The sequence below is a fragment of the Calidris pugnax genome, unplaced genomic scaffold (genome assembly GCF_001431845.1).
Source record: "Calidris pugnax isolate Ruff unplaced genomic scaffold, ASM143184v1 scaffold15, whole genome shotgun sequence".
NCBI classification, from domain to species: domain Eukaryota; kingdom Metazoa; phylum Chordata; class Aves; order Charadriiformes; family Scolopacidae; genus Calidris; species Calidris pugnax.
This window is the reverse complement of record NW_015090774.1, coordinates 1,960,683-1,977,376: the sequence shown is the minus strand read 5'-3', so window position 1 is coordinate 1,977,376 and position 16,694 is coordinate 1,960,683. Positions and strand designations below refer to the sequence as shown.

The window sequence follows — 16,694 nt, the reverse complement described above, 5'->3', positions numbered from 1 at the left end:
AGAGTTATTGCAGTGTGTTTGTGAGAAAATTACTTCTCTGTCCTTTGAAAGGTACAGTTAAGTAAGAGGAATTCTCATTATCCATATGTAATGCTAGAAAAAATAACTGTATAAATAACCTCCACTCTCAAATGAAAGCACTAGGGAAGCTGAGAATTTTAAACTGTATCAATGAGTCATCTTGTTTTGCCTGCTGTGGGCAATGCATTTTCCACTGAGTGTGGGATTACCCTTTCTTATTTGGCTGCCTGTTGGACAGCTACACTTCCTAGCATCTAGATGACAGCAGAGATATTGGGACTGGTAGCTTCATCTTTTTGCTTCATTGTTATAGTCACCTTTATTATATTGTTCTTTGAAAATTAGCTGGCCTTGGATATTTTTTTAAAGAACTTTTGTTCGCATGCTGTTTCACCAGGTAAGGCAGTCCAGAGGGTTTATAGAGCTGAAACATATTCATCTTCCTCATTTGAGTGGCCCTGATAATCTATGTGCAGATAGCGTTCATTTGAATTATTTTTACATAAGGCAGGGAATAAAGTGTATCTGATTTTCTGATTCCACTAGGCGTATATTCCACCTTTTATGTCTAAAGCCTATAACCAAGTCAGGTACGTTTACCTGTATTGCAATTTGACTCTATCAACAAATAAACTAACAATGACAAAAAGTAATCGGAAGAATTCTGAAAAATAATTGGTCTTGGATTTGCTCTTCAAATATTTTTTGTTTTGTTTTTAGTTTTTTGCTTTGTTGTGGGTTTTTAATTATTATTTTTTTTTTTTCTGTTGGGGGAGTGCTATGAAACAAAGGTAGTCTGGAATTTTTAACCAAATGTATTTTAGTCTAAAGTAATTGTTTTTTTCAAAACTGAAACTATGTACAATGAATTTTCTTTTCATTCGAGAATGAATTTTCAGAACATATCTGCCTTTCCATTTCACCAGGAGATTTCTTGGTGTTTTCTTGTGCTTATTTTCCTGTCTTAGGAATTTTTCTGGCATTTTCTCAGATTAGTTCTCTAATGTCGTTCAAATTCTGGGTTTCCTCTGAGACCTGCAGGAGCCAATGGTACCTTTCCTTCTCCTAGAAGCAATGCATTTTTCTGTAAAACCTGTTTATTTGCTAACGTTTTGTATATTCTTATCCATCTATAATATCAATCTTGTGCATTTTAATGCTTCAGTAAATAAGGTTTACAGGATCAGTCCAGTTACAACTAAACTCACTGTGAGTCCTTTCATTAACTTGAGGAGATTTTCTGCCCTTGTAGTAGGAAGAATAAGAGAGTATTGCAAGTGTAATAGATCTTTGTATGGCAGTGTTCCCAGATGACAGTACCACATCTTAAAACCTGAGGGTACAGATAAGCCAAAAGCATTTAATACTCGTTCTTTTTCATTGGTTATCAAGTGCCTTAACATCAATTGTCATTTCTCACAAACACAATCTTATCTGTTAGTTTATATATAGGTGTAACGATTTAACCCCTTAATATAGTAATTTGGATAATAACAATGGCATCACTTGCAGTAGTAGTATACTAAAAATATATTAATATGGTAGAATGGCCACTTTTAGAATTCTGTTATTGAAAATCAATAGCACTTTGTAAATTGGTTGATTTTTATAGGCTTAGGAAGTTTAGCAACTTACTGCTATACAAAATGTATTTTTAGCTGTTTTCTTCTGCCAAAAATAAAATGATTCTCAGAAAAGAAAGCAACAATTCACTTCAATGGGAATTTGGTATGTGTAACTCAGAGCTCTACTTGACCTGTGAAAAATCAGGTTTTCCGTATTACCCAATAGAACATGGAAAAAGGCAAATACTAATTAAAAGTCTTGAGTAGTGAAATGACCACAGACATATACAAGGAAAATACACAATTTCTTCATTGATATTAGTGGGCTTTGGACCAGATCACTTCTTTCTGCATCAGAGTGCAATGTGATTTTCACTGAGATAACAAGGCGGACATTGTTTCAAATGGTATATGATGATATGTGTTCAAAATTTATTATTTAGATTAATGAAAATGTGGAATTGGTATTATAGTGTCAAAAACTTACCAGTTCTCAGGCAGGTACGTGCATGACTGCATTAGTTGCAAACATACAGTTGCCATTGAATTCAGCAATGGGTGGTTGGATCCCAGATCTTGACTTTTCTCACTTATTTCCCAAACTCAATTCCTCTCTCAAACTCTCCCAAACTTAGCAATTCCTGTGCTAACAGCTAAGAAATCAGAGTAAATGGCAATATGGATCGTGCCAGATAAGTGAGTAGGAGAAAATTACGTATGTAAATGTTTGAAGAATTGGAAAGTTGGAAAGAAGACAGACAAATTTTGTGTCTAAGTCTGTGCCATATTTTGATGCCATTAAAATGAAATAAAATCAAACAGCTCCTTCCCCCAGTTTTCCCTCTTACATAAAAAAAGCAGAAATCCTAATGTGCTAAATGAAAGCTCCTTAGTCTGTGGTGGTTACTGAGCTTAGTGTTGGTTATAATGCATAATTAGAGCAGAGTATCAGCAGCCACTTGTACTAACTGTGCAGCTTACATGCAAGAAAAACTCTGTCTGGAGATAAGATGTGGATTTTTCTGGGTTTGGTATGATTTTGGCTTCTTTGTCATTTTAGCAGAATTTGAATGTGCTGAATCAAATTTGAGGCTTCCCCAACCCCTTCTTTTTGACTGTGGTCCCACCCTCCCCTCCACCTCCATAAACCTATCTCCCAGTTTGGCCACTTAGTTGAACAATAGTTTTCTTAGAGGATTTATTTTTGAATACTTGGATTTAGTTAATTCTTTTATAGCTAAAATTACTTGCTATTACTTGAGTAACGTGCTGTAATACTGCAGTAAAATGACCCAGATCAAGAGGGTTTCTTAATTCTGTTGGGAAAGATACTCAGTCAATAAAGACAAGCATCATAACTTTTCTGGGCTCCAGATAGGATAATATTCAGGCTTTTATTGCTTTTTTCTTTGGGGCAATTCCCACTCTGACTGGCTCTGCCAATACTATTATGTAAAGAATACAAGACTTGCTACCCAAGTAGAAATGCACACATCCACTTGTATACTAGTCTAGTCATCTGGCAGGAGGTTTACATGAGAGTCATGCTTTCAGTTTTTTAAGTTTCAGTAGGTTTCTCCATCGGTATGGCAAAGACTCACTCTGTTGATTCAGATAGTCAGAAGAAGACACTTGAAATAAGGAATTTTGCAACAGAAACCAGATACGTCAACTGCAGAAAAATAATTATGATGTTTTTTGTCATCTGTTCTATTGGCTACTTAAGAGCTGATAATTTTAGAAGTCTGTTTGGATCTAATTCTACAGATGCCCAAAACTCTTAATGCACTGTAATTTTTTAACAGTTATCCTGCAACATCATTGGGTGGTCATAAATGCAAAATTTTGCAGTGTTGAGGATAAAGGAAGAAAATAAAATATCAATCACCTGAAATAGCACAGTTTGATCTTGTCTAAAAATCTTATGCATATTAATCAAAATTGAGCTTTTTAATATTTCAAAACAAATTAATATTTCTGACCTGGTTAGCTGTTGAACCATTAATCTTGCATACATGAGCATACATGAAAAAAGAGGACTTGAACTCAGAGTAGGAATACGACAGAAAATCGGGAAGCTTAGAGGTGAACTGTGTCTTTTTAGTTACTTTTTTTCAGTTAGACTCTTGTCCTGTGTAAGAATTACAATCTCTTTTTTTCTTGTAGAAAACAAGTATAGTTAAAAAAGTCTAGTGATGCTTGTTCTTTTCCTCATCTTCCTGGTGTTTGAACCCAAAACAGGGAAACCTAATGTTAACTTTGAAAAATCTCTATCCTGTTTCTTAGCTGATTGATATTTCATATTTATGATCACGTTCAAAAGGTCACTTCAAAAATAATTTTTTACAGATTGAAAGACATGATAACTGTGCATATGACTACTTGGAAATTCGAGATGGAGCAAATGAAAACAGTCCTTTAATTGGCCACTTCTGTGGCTATGACAAGCCAGAAGACATTAGATCTACCTCTAATACCCTGTGGATGAAGTTCGTTTCTGATGGAACCGTTAACAAAGCAGGGTTTGCAGCTAACTTTTTTAAAGGTAAATGTTAAAGCATATTTTGTGAGCTGTGAACTATTTATCACTTGATTTTGTACTATAAAAATATGATAGGACATGACAAATATTTTTCAACCTATTTTTTCTAAAATCAGTTCTGTACTGTTTCCACTATATTTTTCACCTGAGCATGAAATTTTATGAAATAAGGGTTGAGTTCTGTCTCCTGGTAAAATATGTCCATAGAGTGAAGGAACATGTTCAGTGCAATTTCCTACTCTCTTCGGATTCAAATAATCAGCTTAGTTTTGAAACTCCTTTGAAACACATCTTATCTTGTAAAAATGGGGGGTTTGGTCATATTGTTTTATCAAATATAAATTTAAATAGTATAATCGCAATAGAGACAACTTGGACTTTTCTGTTAGTTTTGTTTACTTTTGCCCAAATACTGTGCTTCTTTTAATCTTAGTGCTGCATTAGGCAGCTTTATCAATTTATTACTTTCTGTGAGCAAGAAAAAAAAAATACAACTGAGAAATCATACACTGACCAATAGTCTCCTGGTGTTCCTCCAGTTTTGGGATGGGTTGGTGTGTGTCATACAATTGCAGCTACACCTGCAACAGTTGGTGAATGAGGCATGTGTAATTCCTACCCCGTGCTGCCAATGGCACAGTGAAAGTCACCATCAGTGGTGTGGCCATGGTGACACTCGAAATAAAGGTCATGCCACCAGGAGAACCTTTTTGCTCTTTTGAAAAGCCACAAGCTGGGGCTTTTTTCACCCTGTTAGTTTTCACTGTAGACAATTATAACCTTGAAGGCTGTAGACATGAGAGTGGGAGCTCTGTTTTATTCTGATGAAATTACTTCTCCTAGTGTGAGGGAACAATATTTCAACATCTGAGGAATATTTTAACAATGAATCTCATGGGTATACTTCAGAGCTAGTAGAGATAATACATTATTCCTTTCCCTCCCCCATCCCTAATGCATCTTGTTCCCTTTAATATCAGTAGAATGAAAACCTGGGATTTGAGGATTCTGTTAATCTGGTTTTGAGTATGAATTCGGGATAATGCACAAATTGATTCTGTGGGAGATAAAGTGCCCTTCAAGTGACCCTGCTGTGGATTTTCAATCTTTCTTTCAATACTTTATACAACCTTTAGATTATGGCTGCCTGAATTATTGTATGCTGCCCACAAAGTGCTTGTAAATTAGGTCTGCAGCTGTCAGTAGGTATTGTTGCAAAAACCCCCACCCAAACCCCACAAAGGACACATTTTTATTTTCTCCCTTGCAGGTCTCCTTAGCATTTGAAAATGCTCTAGTCAGCAACCACAGTGTGTTATGTAGTGCACCTTATAATGGCATGCATACAGCTTTCTGAGTTAATATTGATCCAACAATTACAGCTGAGGAAGGTAATTATTTAACAGGTTTTTACATTCTTCCCTGTCTTGGCAGAGGAAGATGAATGTGCCAAACCTGACAACGGTGGCTGTGAGCAGCGCTGTGTGAATACCCTGGGCAGTTACCAGTGCGCCTGTGATCCTGGCTATGAACTTGGTCCTGACAAAAAGAGTTGTGAAGGTACAGTGCGTTGCTGTCTTATAGGCTCTTAAAGTTCATGGGGTGCCGTTGCTGGGATGAAATGCCACACCTTTTGTATGCTCTGTCCTAGCAGTATGAGATCTGTGGAATCCAGCCTGGAAAACTAGTGCTCGCTTTTAAGTAGTGGTGCTGGGGTGATGTCTGTCCACAGCAGTCATCTTCATCTGATGTCTGTCACTAATTTAGCTTCACAGGTTCTGCTCTTAGTGGATGGAGGATGATGCAAAGCAGGACTTGGTACCTTCCCAAACCACTTACTATATTATTCAAACTCACTAAAGCAAAGTCCTCTGTCATGTGTAAGGAGACAATTACCAGCAGAGCAATGTGTCATTGTCTGAGAATCAGAATATTTAATGATCCCTCTTACCACCTCCGACTGGGGTATGACTGGGAAGGAGGCTAGTTTGAAGAGCAGGATCCCTTATCCTAGCTCAGAGAAATCCTCCCCACTCCCAGACAGATTGTGGACTTTTCTTGCTGGAAACAAATTCTACATTTTGGTGTGAGCAAACCATGTTCAAATAATAATTTGGAGAAATAAACAACTGACAAATGGAAGTCTGTGTAAACCTAGGATTACAATGAGATAAGCTTTTGCATTCTATACATATTTCATATCAAAGGAAAGAAGCAAAAGCTCTTGATAATTACACACCAATTGTTTTTAATTCATAAACACCAATAAATTCAGGGATTGAACAAATTATTCTTCTCTCAGTTCACCTGTTTGTTTCAGTAGTGAATGGAGTTTGAAAACTGGAGTGTTCAGTGCTATGGTTTTCTTCCGATGTTATTCACTGGTATCCTTTTTTTTGTTCTCATTCCCTGGCTTTAATTCATGATTTGTCACAATTTAGGGTAGTTTTGTTTAGTTTCGTTTCACTTTTTCTTATTTTGCTTTTGGTTCTGTAGGGTTGGCTTTTTGCTCATTTGTTGTGGGTGTGTGTGAGGGTAGTGATAGTCCTAGACTACAGTCATGTTAGACTGCAGCTCTCAAAGCCAGTTGTTTTTTTGGCTAGATCCCCCCCACCAACTTTAATAGTGAGCACATTGGAAAAGCATTTTATTTCAAAAAGCCTATTGTATTAAGATATCTGCATTTTAGGTAGTATGCAGAAAGTAAGGTTAACTTAATGGGGGCCATGAAGACAAGTTTGATCTCTGGTCCTTTGATCATCGTCCAAATTTATGTAAGGAATTTCATTTAGTCTGTCTGCTGATCTGAGTCAGAATATAGGGAAGATCACCAGTCTTTCAGAAAACTCTTCCCTTTTCCTCTGAGAGATAGAGAAGGCACTCAAACAGAAAAGCAACTCTGGCAAAAAGAGGAGTCATTCGCAGTAGCGCAGCGCAGCTCAGCGTGGAGTAAAATCCTTGAGCTATTGTAAATGCGTTTGTTCCGTGCAAGATGGCACTCACTGTGTGTAGATGCTACTTGGGACTGCTGAATTAAAATCACTGTGTAGTCACAGTGAGCGTTACGCTCTAGTAATAGTTTGGGAATTTAAGGGTGAGCTGGCTATATTAATTCACACATGATGCCAGAGTAGAAGCCTCTAACTCAGCAACTCTGCCCAATGCTTCACTGCAGTGTTGACATGCACAGAAAATTGTTTCATGCTGGTCTAATCCAAGTCTCCCTGCTGGCAGCATATTACGAGGCTTTAAGAGTTGGAGGTTTTTTTTAGTATTTCCACGTTTCCCACTGTTGTCTCAAGGAAAAATAGAGTGATGTTGAAAAGCAGACACTGAAGACTAGAGGTCAGGTATCAACCTGACCCAGACTGGATTATTTGGAGGTACAACTTGTGCCATCTTAGTACAGTCTCTAAACCTGTGCCCAGCTTTTTTGACACACTGAGGTGTGACCCAGAGTCTTCAGGCCCCCCTACCCTGGTCAGATTAAATTTATGTATGTACCAAGAAGTCCTCTACATAGAAAACCAGGTGCCAGGAAGAACACTGATACGTGTCTGGGTTGGCCAAGTGTGCCTTGACAGAGAAGTTGGAGAGTTGTTCCAGGTGTGTTAGATGAAGTAGATGTAGTGAGTGAGACCATCAGTTAGACATGAATAGCCAATTTTTAAAGCATTCAGCGTTAGCACAGAGCAGTTGGAAGAAGGTGGAGCTTCCCCCCACCAACTTATTATAAAAAGATTTGTGGATGATTTCCCGTGCTGTCACAGTGCTGGAGTGCTATCAATGGAGCAGAGTGTGATAGAGAACCCCTGTAAATCCCATTATTTTACTTTTTATAAAAAAAATAAAATTCCACAGATGGAAAAGATTAATGTGTTTATCCTGTGCTGTCTGAACAGCATTCAGTATTGTTTTGTTGTATGGAGGTGACTAATTCAGCCTATATTTGGAAAGAATAGATATTTTCTTTATTACTTAAACATCCATACTTCAGCAAAAGTGACTGAAGAGTAGGTGACTGCTATCCTAAAGAAGTGACCCTATCTATTAGGTTATGGGAAGCATATACAGCTATATGAGCTGACACAGGTAGGGCTGATTCTGGATCAATAATCAAGGAGAGAAGGTGGAGAAACGTGAAGTGCATCTTAACTAGTCTGTCTGTCAGAAGAGGAGTGGTCAAGGTCTTGGGGAGGGTGGTGAGGTCAGAGAACTTGCATGGGAAAGGCTGTGAGAGAATAACCAGAGTCTCTGGAGGGAAGGAAAAAGAATGAATATGATAACGCCTTGTGTAGTCCTGAAACTTATCTCTGCCCGCAAACCTGCAAGCTGTTCGAGATAGGGGCTGTCTCTTTCTCTTTGTTTGCACCAAGCATGATAAAGCAAGATTCTGATTAGTCTGTCTGGGCATTAGAGTGGTATAAGCAATGAGAGGACTGAACCTTCTCAGTGTGCTTCTGTTTATAGTAAAACATGGTCTCAGTCAAGAAACGATGCTCTCCCTTTTAATTTTACAGCTGCTTGCGGAGGACTCCTGACAAAGCTAAATGGGACTATAACCACACCAGGGTGGCCCAAAGAGTATCCTCCAAACAAAAACTGTGTGTGGCAGGTGGTTGCCCCGACGCAATACCGAATTTCAATGAAGTTTGAGTTTTTTGAGTTAGAAGGGAATGAAGTAAGTAAGCACGAACAAAGAGCTGCACAATTTGTTACAGGCTAAACTGTTTCATGAGCATTCAAAAATAGATATTGTCTTATAAAACCCTTGCTGACTGTTCATACACTGACAATAACCATATATATTCTTGTTTTCGTTTTGAGACTGTTTCTGGATTCTTTCAAAACAAACATGGAGAGAATACCTCTCTTTTACATATCATCTAAATGTATATGTATTACAAGAAATTTAAAAGAAATGTTGTCTGCTGAGTCTCAGCTGACTTTTTTTTATCAACAAAGTAAAACAGAGCAAATGGCTGAGGCATATTGGAAAGAATTCAAGAGAAGAAAATCTGGAGAAACCAAATCATCTTTACAGACTAAGACTACAAAGAATACACATAAGCTCTGGTTAGTGACAGAGAGAGGGAACATTTAAATCATTTGCAAGTATCTCAGGGGGAAATAATTTAAAAGGAGCAGTCCTAGAAATAATATATAATAGAAAAGCAGCATGTTTGAGCTGGGCAACACCTAGAGGTCATCTCCAGGTGGGGGAGAGAGGCAGAGCAGAGCCCTCCATGTGGTAAGGGATGGTCCTTATAGCTTTAAATGATGGGGGTTGCAGTGTTTTTTTGGCTGCGAATCAGTAAGATATGGGTTTCAATATCAACATTTAGGCCTCTGATTAGGCTTCCTAGACACCATTCTGTCATACCACTGAGGTCCCTTGCTAAACTGTAGTTATAATGTGCTGTCACTATCAATTTTATCTGGATATTCTTCATGTGACATTAGGAACTCAAATCCCATGACATTATTTCTGACTAAACAAATTCGTAGCAATATATTTGATATGAGGTTGTGCTGTCTTTTGGGCATGAGTTCTGAAGTCGCAAAAGCTGGAGTTTAATTTATAGCTAGGAAACAACCCAGCTGTGGCTTCTCCAAAATATGTCAAAATTATTTGCAGAGGCAGCAATGTGAGATTTTTTTTTTTTTTAAATAATTTGAGGTATGCTCTAAAGTGTGTGAAATTCCAATTTACTTTTAATTATATATAATATGTTAGTCATGTTTCATTACCATTGTTACAACTGTAAAAAGTATAATAAAATCTTACAAATCCCAAACAATTAAAATTGAATTACCATTTCAGCAAATCGTAGGCATTTTTCCTGCATTTTCTTGGTACTTAAACCAGATTTGCAAGGAAGGCATCTCAGCTATAATGAAGTTAAATCAGTTTTCTAAGGTCATGGAAAACATAAAAGTTCAGCAGATATGAAAAATATTTACATAATGTTTTCAACATTTAGAAAATGGTTTGGTTTGATCCTCTCCTGTGCTACTAAATCAGCTTCAGCTTTATAATATTCAATTGTAGTGCTAAGATAGGTACCTATGAAAATCAGAAGAAACACATATAATACCTGGAACATTCCAATACATTGTCTGAGTGCAGACAAAAAATGTATATATATAGCAAAAGCTCTGATTATTTATTTTTATTTTAATACAAGCTCCATTTAATACAAGGTTTAATGTCTCTTTTCCAATGTTAAAATTTTAACTTGACATTTAACTTGAAAGTTTTTTTAAAGATATAGTGTGTTATGAAGTTAGACCTATCTGAAATTATATTTAATTTCTAATCTAAAGTTATGAAACCATCAAAACTCACCACTGATGTACTGCTGAAATTTCTGAAATTTATTAACAATGTGAGGTATATTTGAAATCTTGTGAATTACCATGAATTTATGTTACTATTAATATAAATAATCATGTGGCAGTAACTCAAGTTTTATAAATCTTTGTGTTCTTTCTATTATATAAAAGTAGTTTCAAGTTAATTAGTCACTTTCCAACTCTGCAACTTATGAAAATTCTTCCAGGAACAATGAAAATTTAATCTACATCAAAAATGTATCATATTCAAAAAAATTGGAAAAGTTGACAGATAATATTTCATAAGAGAGAGAGGAAAAAAGGGCCAAAACATCCTTTTCTATAGTTCTCCTCCAGCTCCCTTGACATTTCTTTTTTGACTAGAAATTGCGATTTATCAAATACAACTTGGATTTAAAGGACAATCTAAGCTCTGTATGAATCCTCCTGGCCACTGGTTTCTCTTAAGCTATTAATTGCAGACAACTGGGACATTTTTGATTAAATGATTGATAGTTGAGCCTAAGAAGCTTAGAAGTTTTTGGGTAGAAGGCTTTCGGTTGACCAAGGGATTATGAATTTAAAGTATTATCATGAGTAGTGGGCCTTGCATAAGGCTTTTTTATTACATTAATTCACTACATTTTATTTTTAACCTTTTAATGAAGGTTACATGTATTACATGAACCTTACATGCATTAACTCTCCAAATTATGGATATGCTACTGTTAAAGAAAGATGCATCTTTTTAATCATGCAGATTTATGTATGTGTAAATAAAAGAATGTCTTAAATACATTATGGTAAAAACCTACCTTGTAAGTTTCTAAGTGAAAATTAAGATATTTTTAAAAATCTATGAGATGCAACCAGTAGAAGGTTTATAAGTTCTGGATATGTGGTTTATAACCCAAAGATAGGTATAACTTTTAGGGTGAATATTTCTAGATTTTAGTATAATATAACTGCAATTTTAAATTTTTAGATTAAATGGAAGCCTTACTAAGCATCTTGAAATTTAGATACCAAGCATATTAGTATCTCTCAAAATATAGTTTTGAGTGTAATGCATAGTTTAGCTATGCTTTAGTGACCTTAAAATATTCTTCCACAAAATTGGTGAACGTTTGTAAGCATTTACAAATGTTTTTAGAGTCAGGAAATAGTTAAAAAATGATATTATTACCCTATTATTAAATATCATGTAACAATCGGAGTTCTTGCATTTGTAAATAACTTCATGCTTTTCTTTTGATTAGCCAAAAAAATAATTTTTTCTTTCTTTCTTTTCTCAGGTATGCAAATATGATTATGTGGAGATTCGTAGTGGCCTTTCTTCTGATTCTAAACTACACGGTAAATTCTGCGGTACAGAAGTGCCTGAAGTTATCACCTCTCAGTACAACAATATGCGAGTTGAGTTCAGATCTGACAACACTGTGTCAAAAAAAGGCTTCAAGGCACACTTCTTCTCAGGTATAGAAAATCACTCCTGTGTACCTGTAAGTGCCTCTGAGCATATACTGCCTAGGTGGAGTGAATACTGTATTTTGGTATGAAAGTGAGTGACCTTTTCCCTTAGGATTTTCCTGGTAACTTTGACTTTTTATTTATATAAGCATAAACCACTGTCCTGTCTTAAAATACTGTTCTCAATTGTAATGGATGTATATGGTAGAAAATATATGGAGTACACGTATATATTCTTAAACAACAGCAGAGGCAAATGGACTTTGTGAGACAGAGGAAAAAAGCAAATTTACTGTGTTTTTTACTTTCTATTAGATTTCTTTTATCCCACTTTTTTTTATGGATCCCAGTTGTAATGTCATATGAGTTACATACAGTGTACACTTGTGGTTTTTTCACTCAGGTCTCTTAATATATTAGTTATGAAATTACCACTTTTTGCTACAACATTTGTTTATCATTATAGGTACTTTCTGGTCAAACTTTGCACTACTTAATGTTTTGCAGAAGAACAGCGTTTAAGACCTTGGTCTTGCAAAAATGTCTTTTTACTTAGGAGTGTAATTTTACTGAGGCAGATCAGAGTGATGGAATTTTATATCATATGGGAACACGTACGATGAATAAAGTTAGACATGAATGAAGCTGAAGATGTGAGTAAATATTTGCACAACAGTGGTGTCTGCAATTACCCATTGAGGCTAGGCTATAATAATCTGCCTGTGGCAGGAAACCACCTGGTGTTTGTAATGGAATTTTGCTTAGTGTTTTTCTTGTATGTTTGCATACAAACATATGCATAAGTATGTTACTTTGTGTAAAACAAGACAACAAAACAATCCTGTCTGCCCACCTCCCCAAACTGGAAGTCATCCGGAAGCATTTTGGATTTGAATTCTGACCCAAGTTTTTTGATAGAAGTTAAAAACCTGAATCTGGAGAATCCTGATTACATTTAACATGTAGTAAAATGCATTACCAGGCACTGTTTTTAGTGTTTGTTAGCTAAAATATTTTATCAAAGCTAAAATGAAAATGGTATTGGTTGGCTTTGATAACTTAATTACGAGCAAGTAATCGAAATCAGTATATTGTATAAGTGATGTGTTTTGGATAGTGAGGAAAGTAACTGTCAAAACAAACATTTTAGACTTGCAAAATTTTCTCATTCTGACTACTTCGATGTCTTTCTTAAGCAATTATGAAAAATGAAAAAAGCGTTTTATCTCATACAAAGAAATTGATGATCATTTTACCTCCGCTAAAGCATATTTTTTTTTCTCATAATCACATTTCTCTGGCTATAGTCTTTCAGATCCATCTTTACATATAGTAGTAGTTTTAACTTTTAAATTTGTATTTTACACTAGTGAGAAGCTTTCAAGGTGTATTTATTATTTGTAGTAAATACATATATGAACACAATGGAACTTCTTCCTAGAAACCGTTACATAACTAGTCATCTCATGTAGGCCTAGTAGTGCCAGCAGGAGTTGTCACATATCTTAACTTTTTATAAGAATAAGTATTGACACGTTCCAGTTCTAAAAATGGCCTGCAAATTAAGTTTGTTACGTATTTCCAAGATCTATATAGCTATGCCAGATAAGATTTGCAATGATAGTTTAAAAATTTGTGTAAATTCTGCAGTTTAGAAGTTGTGTTTTGTGCATGTGTTGAACATTTATACATGTATAATCAGTTAAATTCTGTTTATCTTTAAAGTGATAGCTCATTTTCACAGATTTATATTTATTTTAGTGATTGTTTAAAAGATCTATTAATATTATGAGTGGGTTCTGGGAAGAAATCAGGCCAAAACTGTATACTGGGGAAAGACAGGCTGTAATTCATGGAGTTCAAAACATCAGGTTGTAACCATTCAGAACCATTATTTCCCTTGTCTTTTTCAGTTCTAAATGAAATGTTCTTACCTTTCTTCCCCCAGGTGAAACATTTTTTCCTGGTAATTTGAAAAAGATAAGCTTTAAATGATGCCATTTATCATTAGCATAAATTCATTAGGCAGGGATAAATCTGAACTAATTTGTTTTTTAATTAATTGAAATGTATGATGTGTCCTGGCTATAGTATTTATCTAACCCCCTTCAAACAAAAATAGCTTGATATAAATAGTCTTTGAGTGTGTAAGTATATAAATTTACTGAACACCTCATAATGCATTTCTACCGTAACCTTTTCCCTCAATTCATATGAGTTCAGTAACTTCGTATTTTATTTTTATTCTTTCTCAGTTCTTTTCCAGTTGTCATCTGTTTCTAACAGATTCTATTCTTCTGTGTTATCTGGCTTTCTCTTTTGACAATATTTCCTGATTAAAACAGAAACTTTGTAATGTTTGAGACAAATCAAACTTCTGAACTTAAAGTATCTAAAAAGAGGTTGTCATCTTTGAATAATTCATGAGAAAAAACTCTCATGGCTGTCAACATTTTTTTTAACTTTCTTACCCCTGAATTCCTTAATATGGACATAATATGACATTGATCTGTCAATGAAGAACGAACTTAAGATTTAAATTATTTTACCTTTGGCAGTTGATAGCTGATCACTGTTGAGCTGATGAAGTGGGTTTTTTGCCTATTAATATACTTGTCTTCAGAATACACTACTTTTAGGACTACATCTGCAGAAAAATACTTAGTGCTAATGACTAGGGTACTTGCTGGAAGACGTTTAACAGTTTTATTAATTAAATCACAGTAGAAATATTTGTAAGCATTTAGTTATAAAGACATATATGGTGCAAAAAGTCAGTAATGAATAAAACACTGAATCTTGCAGTGGATCCACCAGCAAAGGGCATATGCAACACTCAATAAAGAGAAGACAGGTAGAAAAGTCAGATTATTTTGAAGACTAGGAACTGTAATGTGTTTCACAAAGCATGGATAAAGAACTTTTTTTGCAACTTTATGGTGGTGAATTCTGAAGCCACAGCTACTGTTGAGAAAACGTGGCCCAGCTCCAGCTCAGATGACAGAAACCAGTTTTTGGGTTGTTGGAACCTGCTGTAATAAACTGTGAAAGCAAACAGTGACATAGGGCAACAGATGACCTGCATTAGGAAGGTATTTATGTTGATATTAAGACAACATGTAATTACATTTTTGGCTGTAAAATGGTGTTAACAGCCAGACAGGTGCTACTGAAAAGTGAGAAAAACTTTTTTTTCCCTGCGTTCTGTAGAATTTACATTTGATAGGACAGTTCTGAAGAAAGCTCAGTTGGGAGCCGTTGCCAGGATATAGCTAATCTCCAGAGACAGTCTTGTATATTCATAATTGAGTTTCTTAGATAAAAGGAAGAAACTAGGGAGTAACAATACATTAATTTTTAAAAACTTTTATTAAACTTTTTGGAATTGAGTATTAGGCTTCTAAATTAAAAGCAATTAAGTTTTTATTCTTTTTCCCTCTCTTTCTTCTGTCCCTCCTCTACCTTCCGCTCTTGTCAGAAGACCTATTGCAGTCTGCTGGGCCCATAAGACTATAGGAGTGTAAAGTAACTCCAGGAATTTACTCCAGGGAGGAAAAAAAGACAGCAGTTATATATATATATATATATATATATATATATATATTATTTTTTTTTCTGTGATCTTTCCAAGAAGATAGCCTAATTATGTCCTTAAATTGGTCTTTGTGTAGTGGTATGATTAATACCCAGTGATAATACATCACTAAACTGCTTTTATTTATCATAAGTTTTATAGTTATTTCAGTGTTTTTTTTTAAAAAAATACGATTCTTTGCATGAACATTCAGAATGTACAGGGTGCTTGATTTAATATTAGAAACAAGGTTTGTTTGGACATATTTTTGGGGGGGTGATGATTCATTGAGCAGTTAAAAGGAGAAAGCTAGAAAGTTTCTAGCCTTGAGCAAATTTGTTTTGGAGCACAAACTCATCTCTGGTGCCATCCTGGTACATTTTTTTCCACAGACAAGAAAGCTGCCTGCAAAGAGAAAATTTTTGTTTTTGAATCTTGCAAGGACTTGATACAGGTCCCTTCAGGCCGAGTACGTATTATTCACAGACTGGTGGCCTCTGAGAGTCTCAGAGGTACGACCATTTGTCCTCTGAATGATTCAGTCTAACATTTTGTTGAGAATGGATCTTTCCCTGTTCTGACTACTGAAATGAAAAGAAAGAAAGTATCCATTCAAAACGGGGAGACTCATTTCCATCTGTCAGCATAACAAATGGCTTTGTTTTTACATGGCAAAACATTTGTTCCTATAACTAATACAGACTAATTGTTTTTTCATGAATTTTGAAACTGGGTAATCAATTTGACAGAAAGTCTGTCCCGAATTATGAAGTGTGAGGAAGGCTCGTTCAACAGTTGCATCCTTGATTAACCATGCACAAGTAATTATTGTGGTTCAAAATATTCCAGAGCTTCTCCTTTCTACCTTCTGTCCATTGTTTTATGTCTGAGGAGGTCCAACATGGGACTGTTTGCTTATGCACTTGCCTCTTAAAAGATTGCTTTACAGAATATAAGCTTATTTAATGTTATAATACTTTTCAGATTTTTCACACAGTTTGGTGGAAGATGAAAATGGACAGGGCTTTTATTTAGAATTTAGAAATTGTGTACCTACTCTGTATTTGAAAGCATAACTTGAATGCATTTTGAGCTTGCCTTCCATTTATTTTGTTACTTTGTTAGAAAAATGCAAACTAATACATAGGAAGGGAAATATTGAAGTGTTTTGTTCATACTTTGTCTA

At 35.3% G+C, this 16,694-nt stretch overlaps 1 protein-coding gene across 1 annotated transcript in view; it reads left to right on the top strand.

Annotated features, from left to right (window-relative positions):
* Nucleotides 1-16,694, top strand: part of TLL1 (tolloid like 1) — a 140,662-nt gene that overhangs the window by 107,331 nt on the left and 16,637 nt on the right. The window contains exons 13-16 of the mRNA XM_014945632.1: nucleotides 3,936-4,131; nucleotides 5,563-5,688; nucleotides 8,649-8,809; nucleotides 11,760-11,940. Coding sequence (XP_014801118.1) covers nucleotides 3,936-4,131; nucleotides 5,563-5,688; nucleotides 8,649-8,809; nucleotides 11,760-11,940 — 664 coding nt within the window. The remainder of the gene's footprint in view (nucleotides 1-3,935; nucleotides 4,132-5,562; nucleotides 5,689-8,648; nucleotides 8,810-11,759; nucleotides 11,941-16,694) is intronic.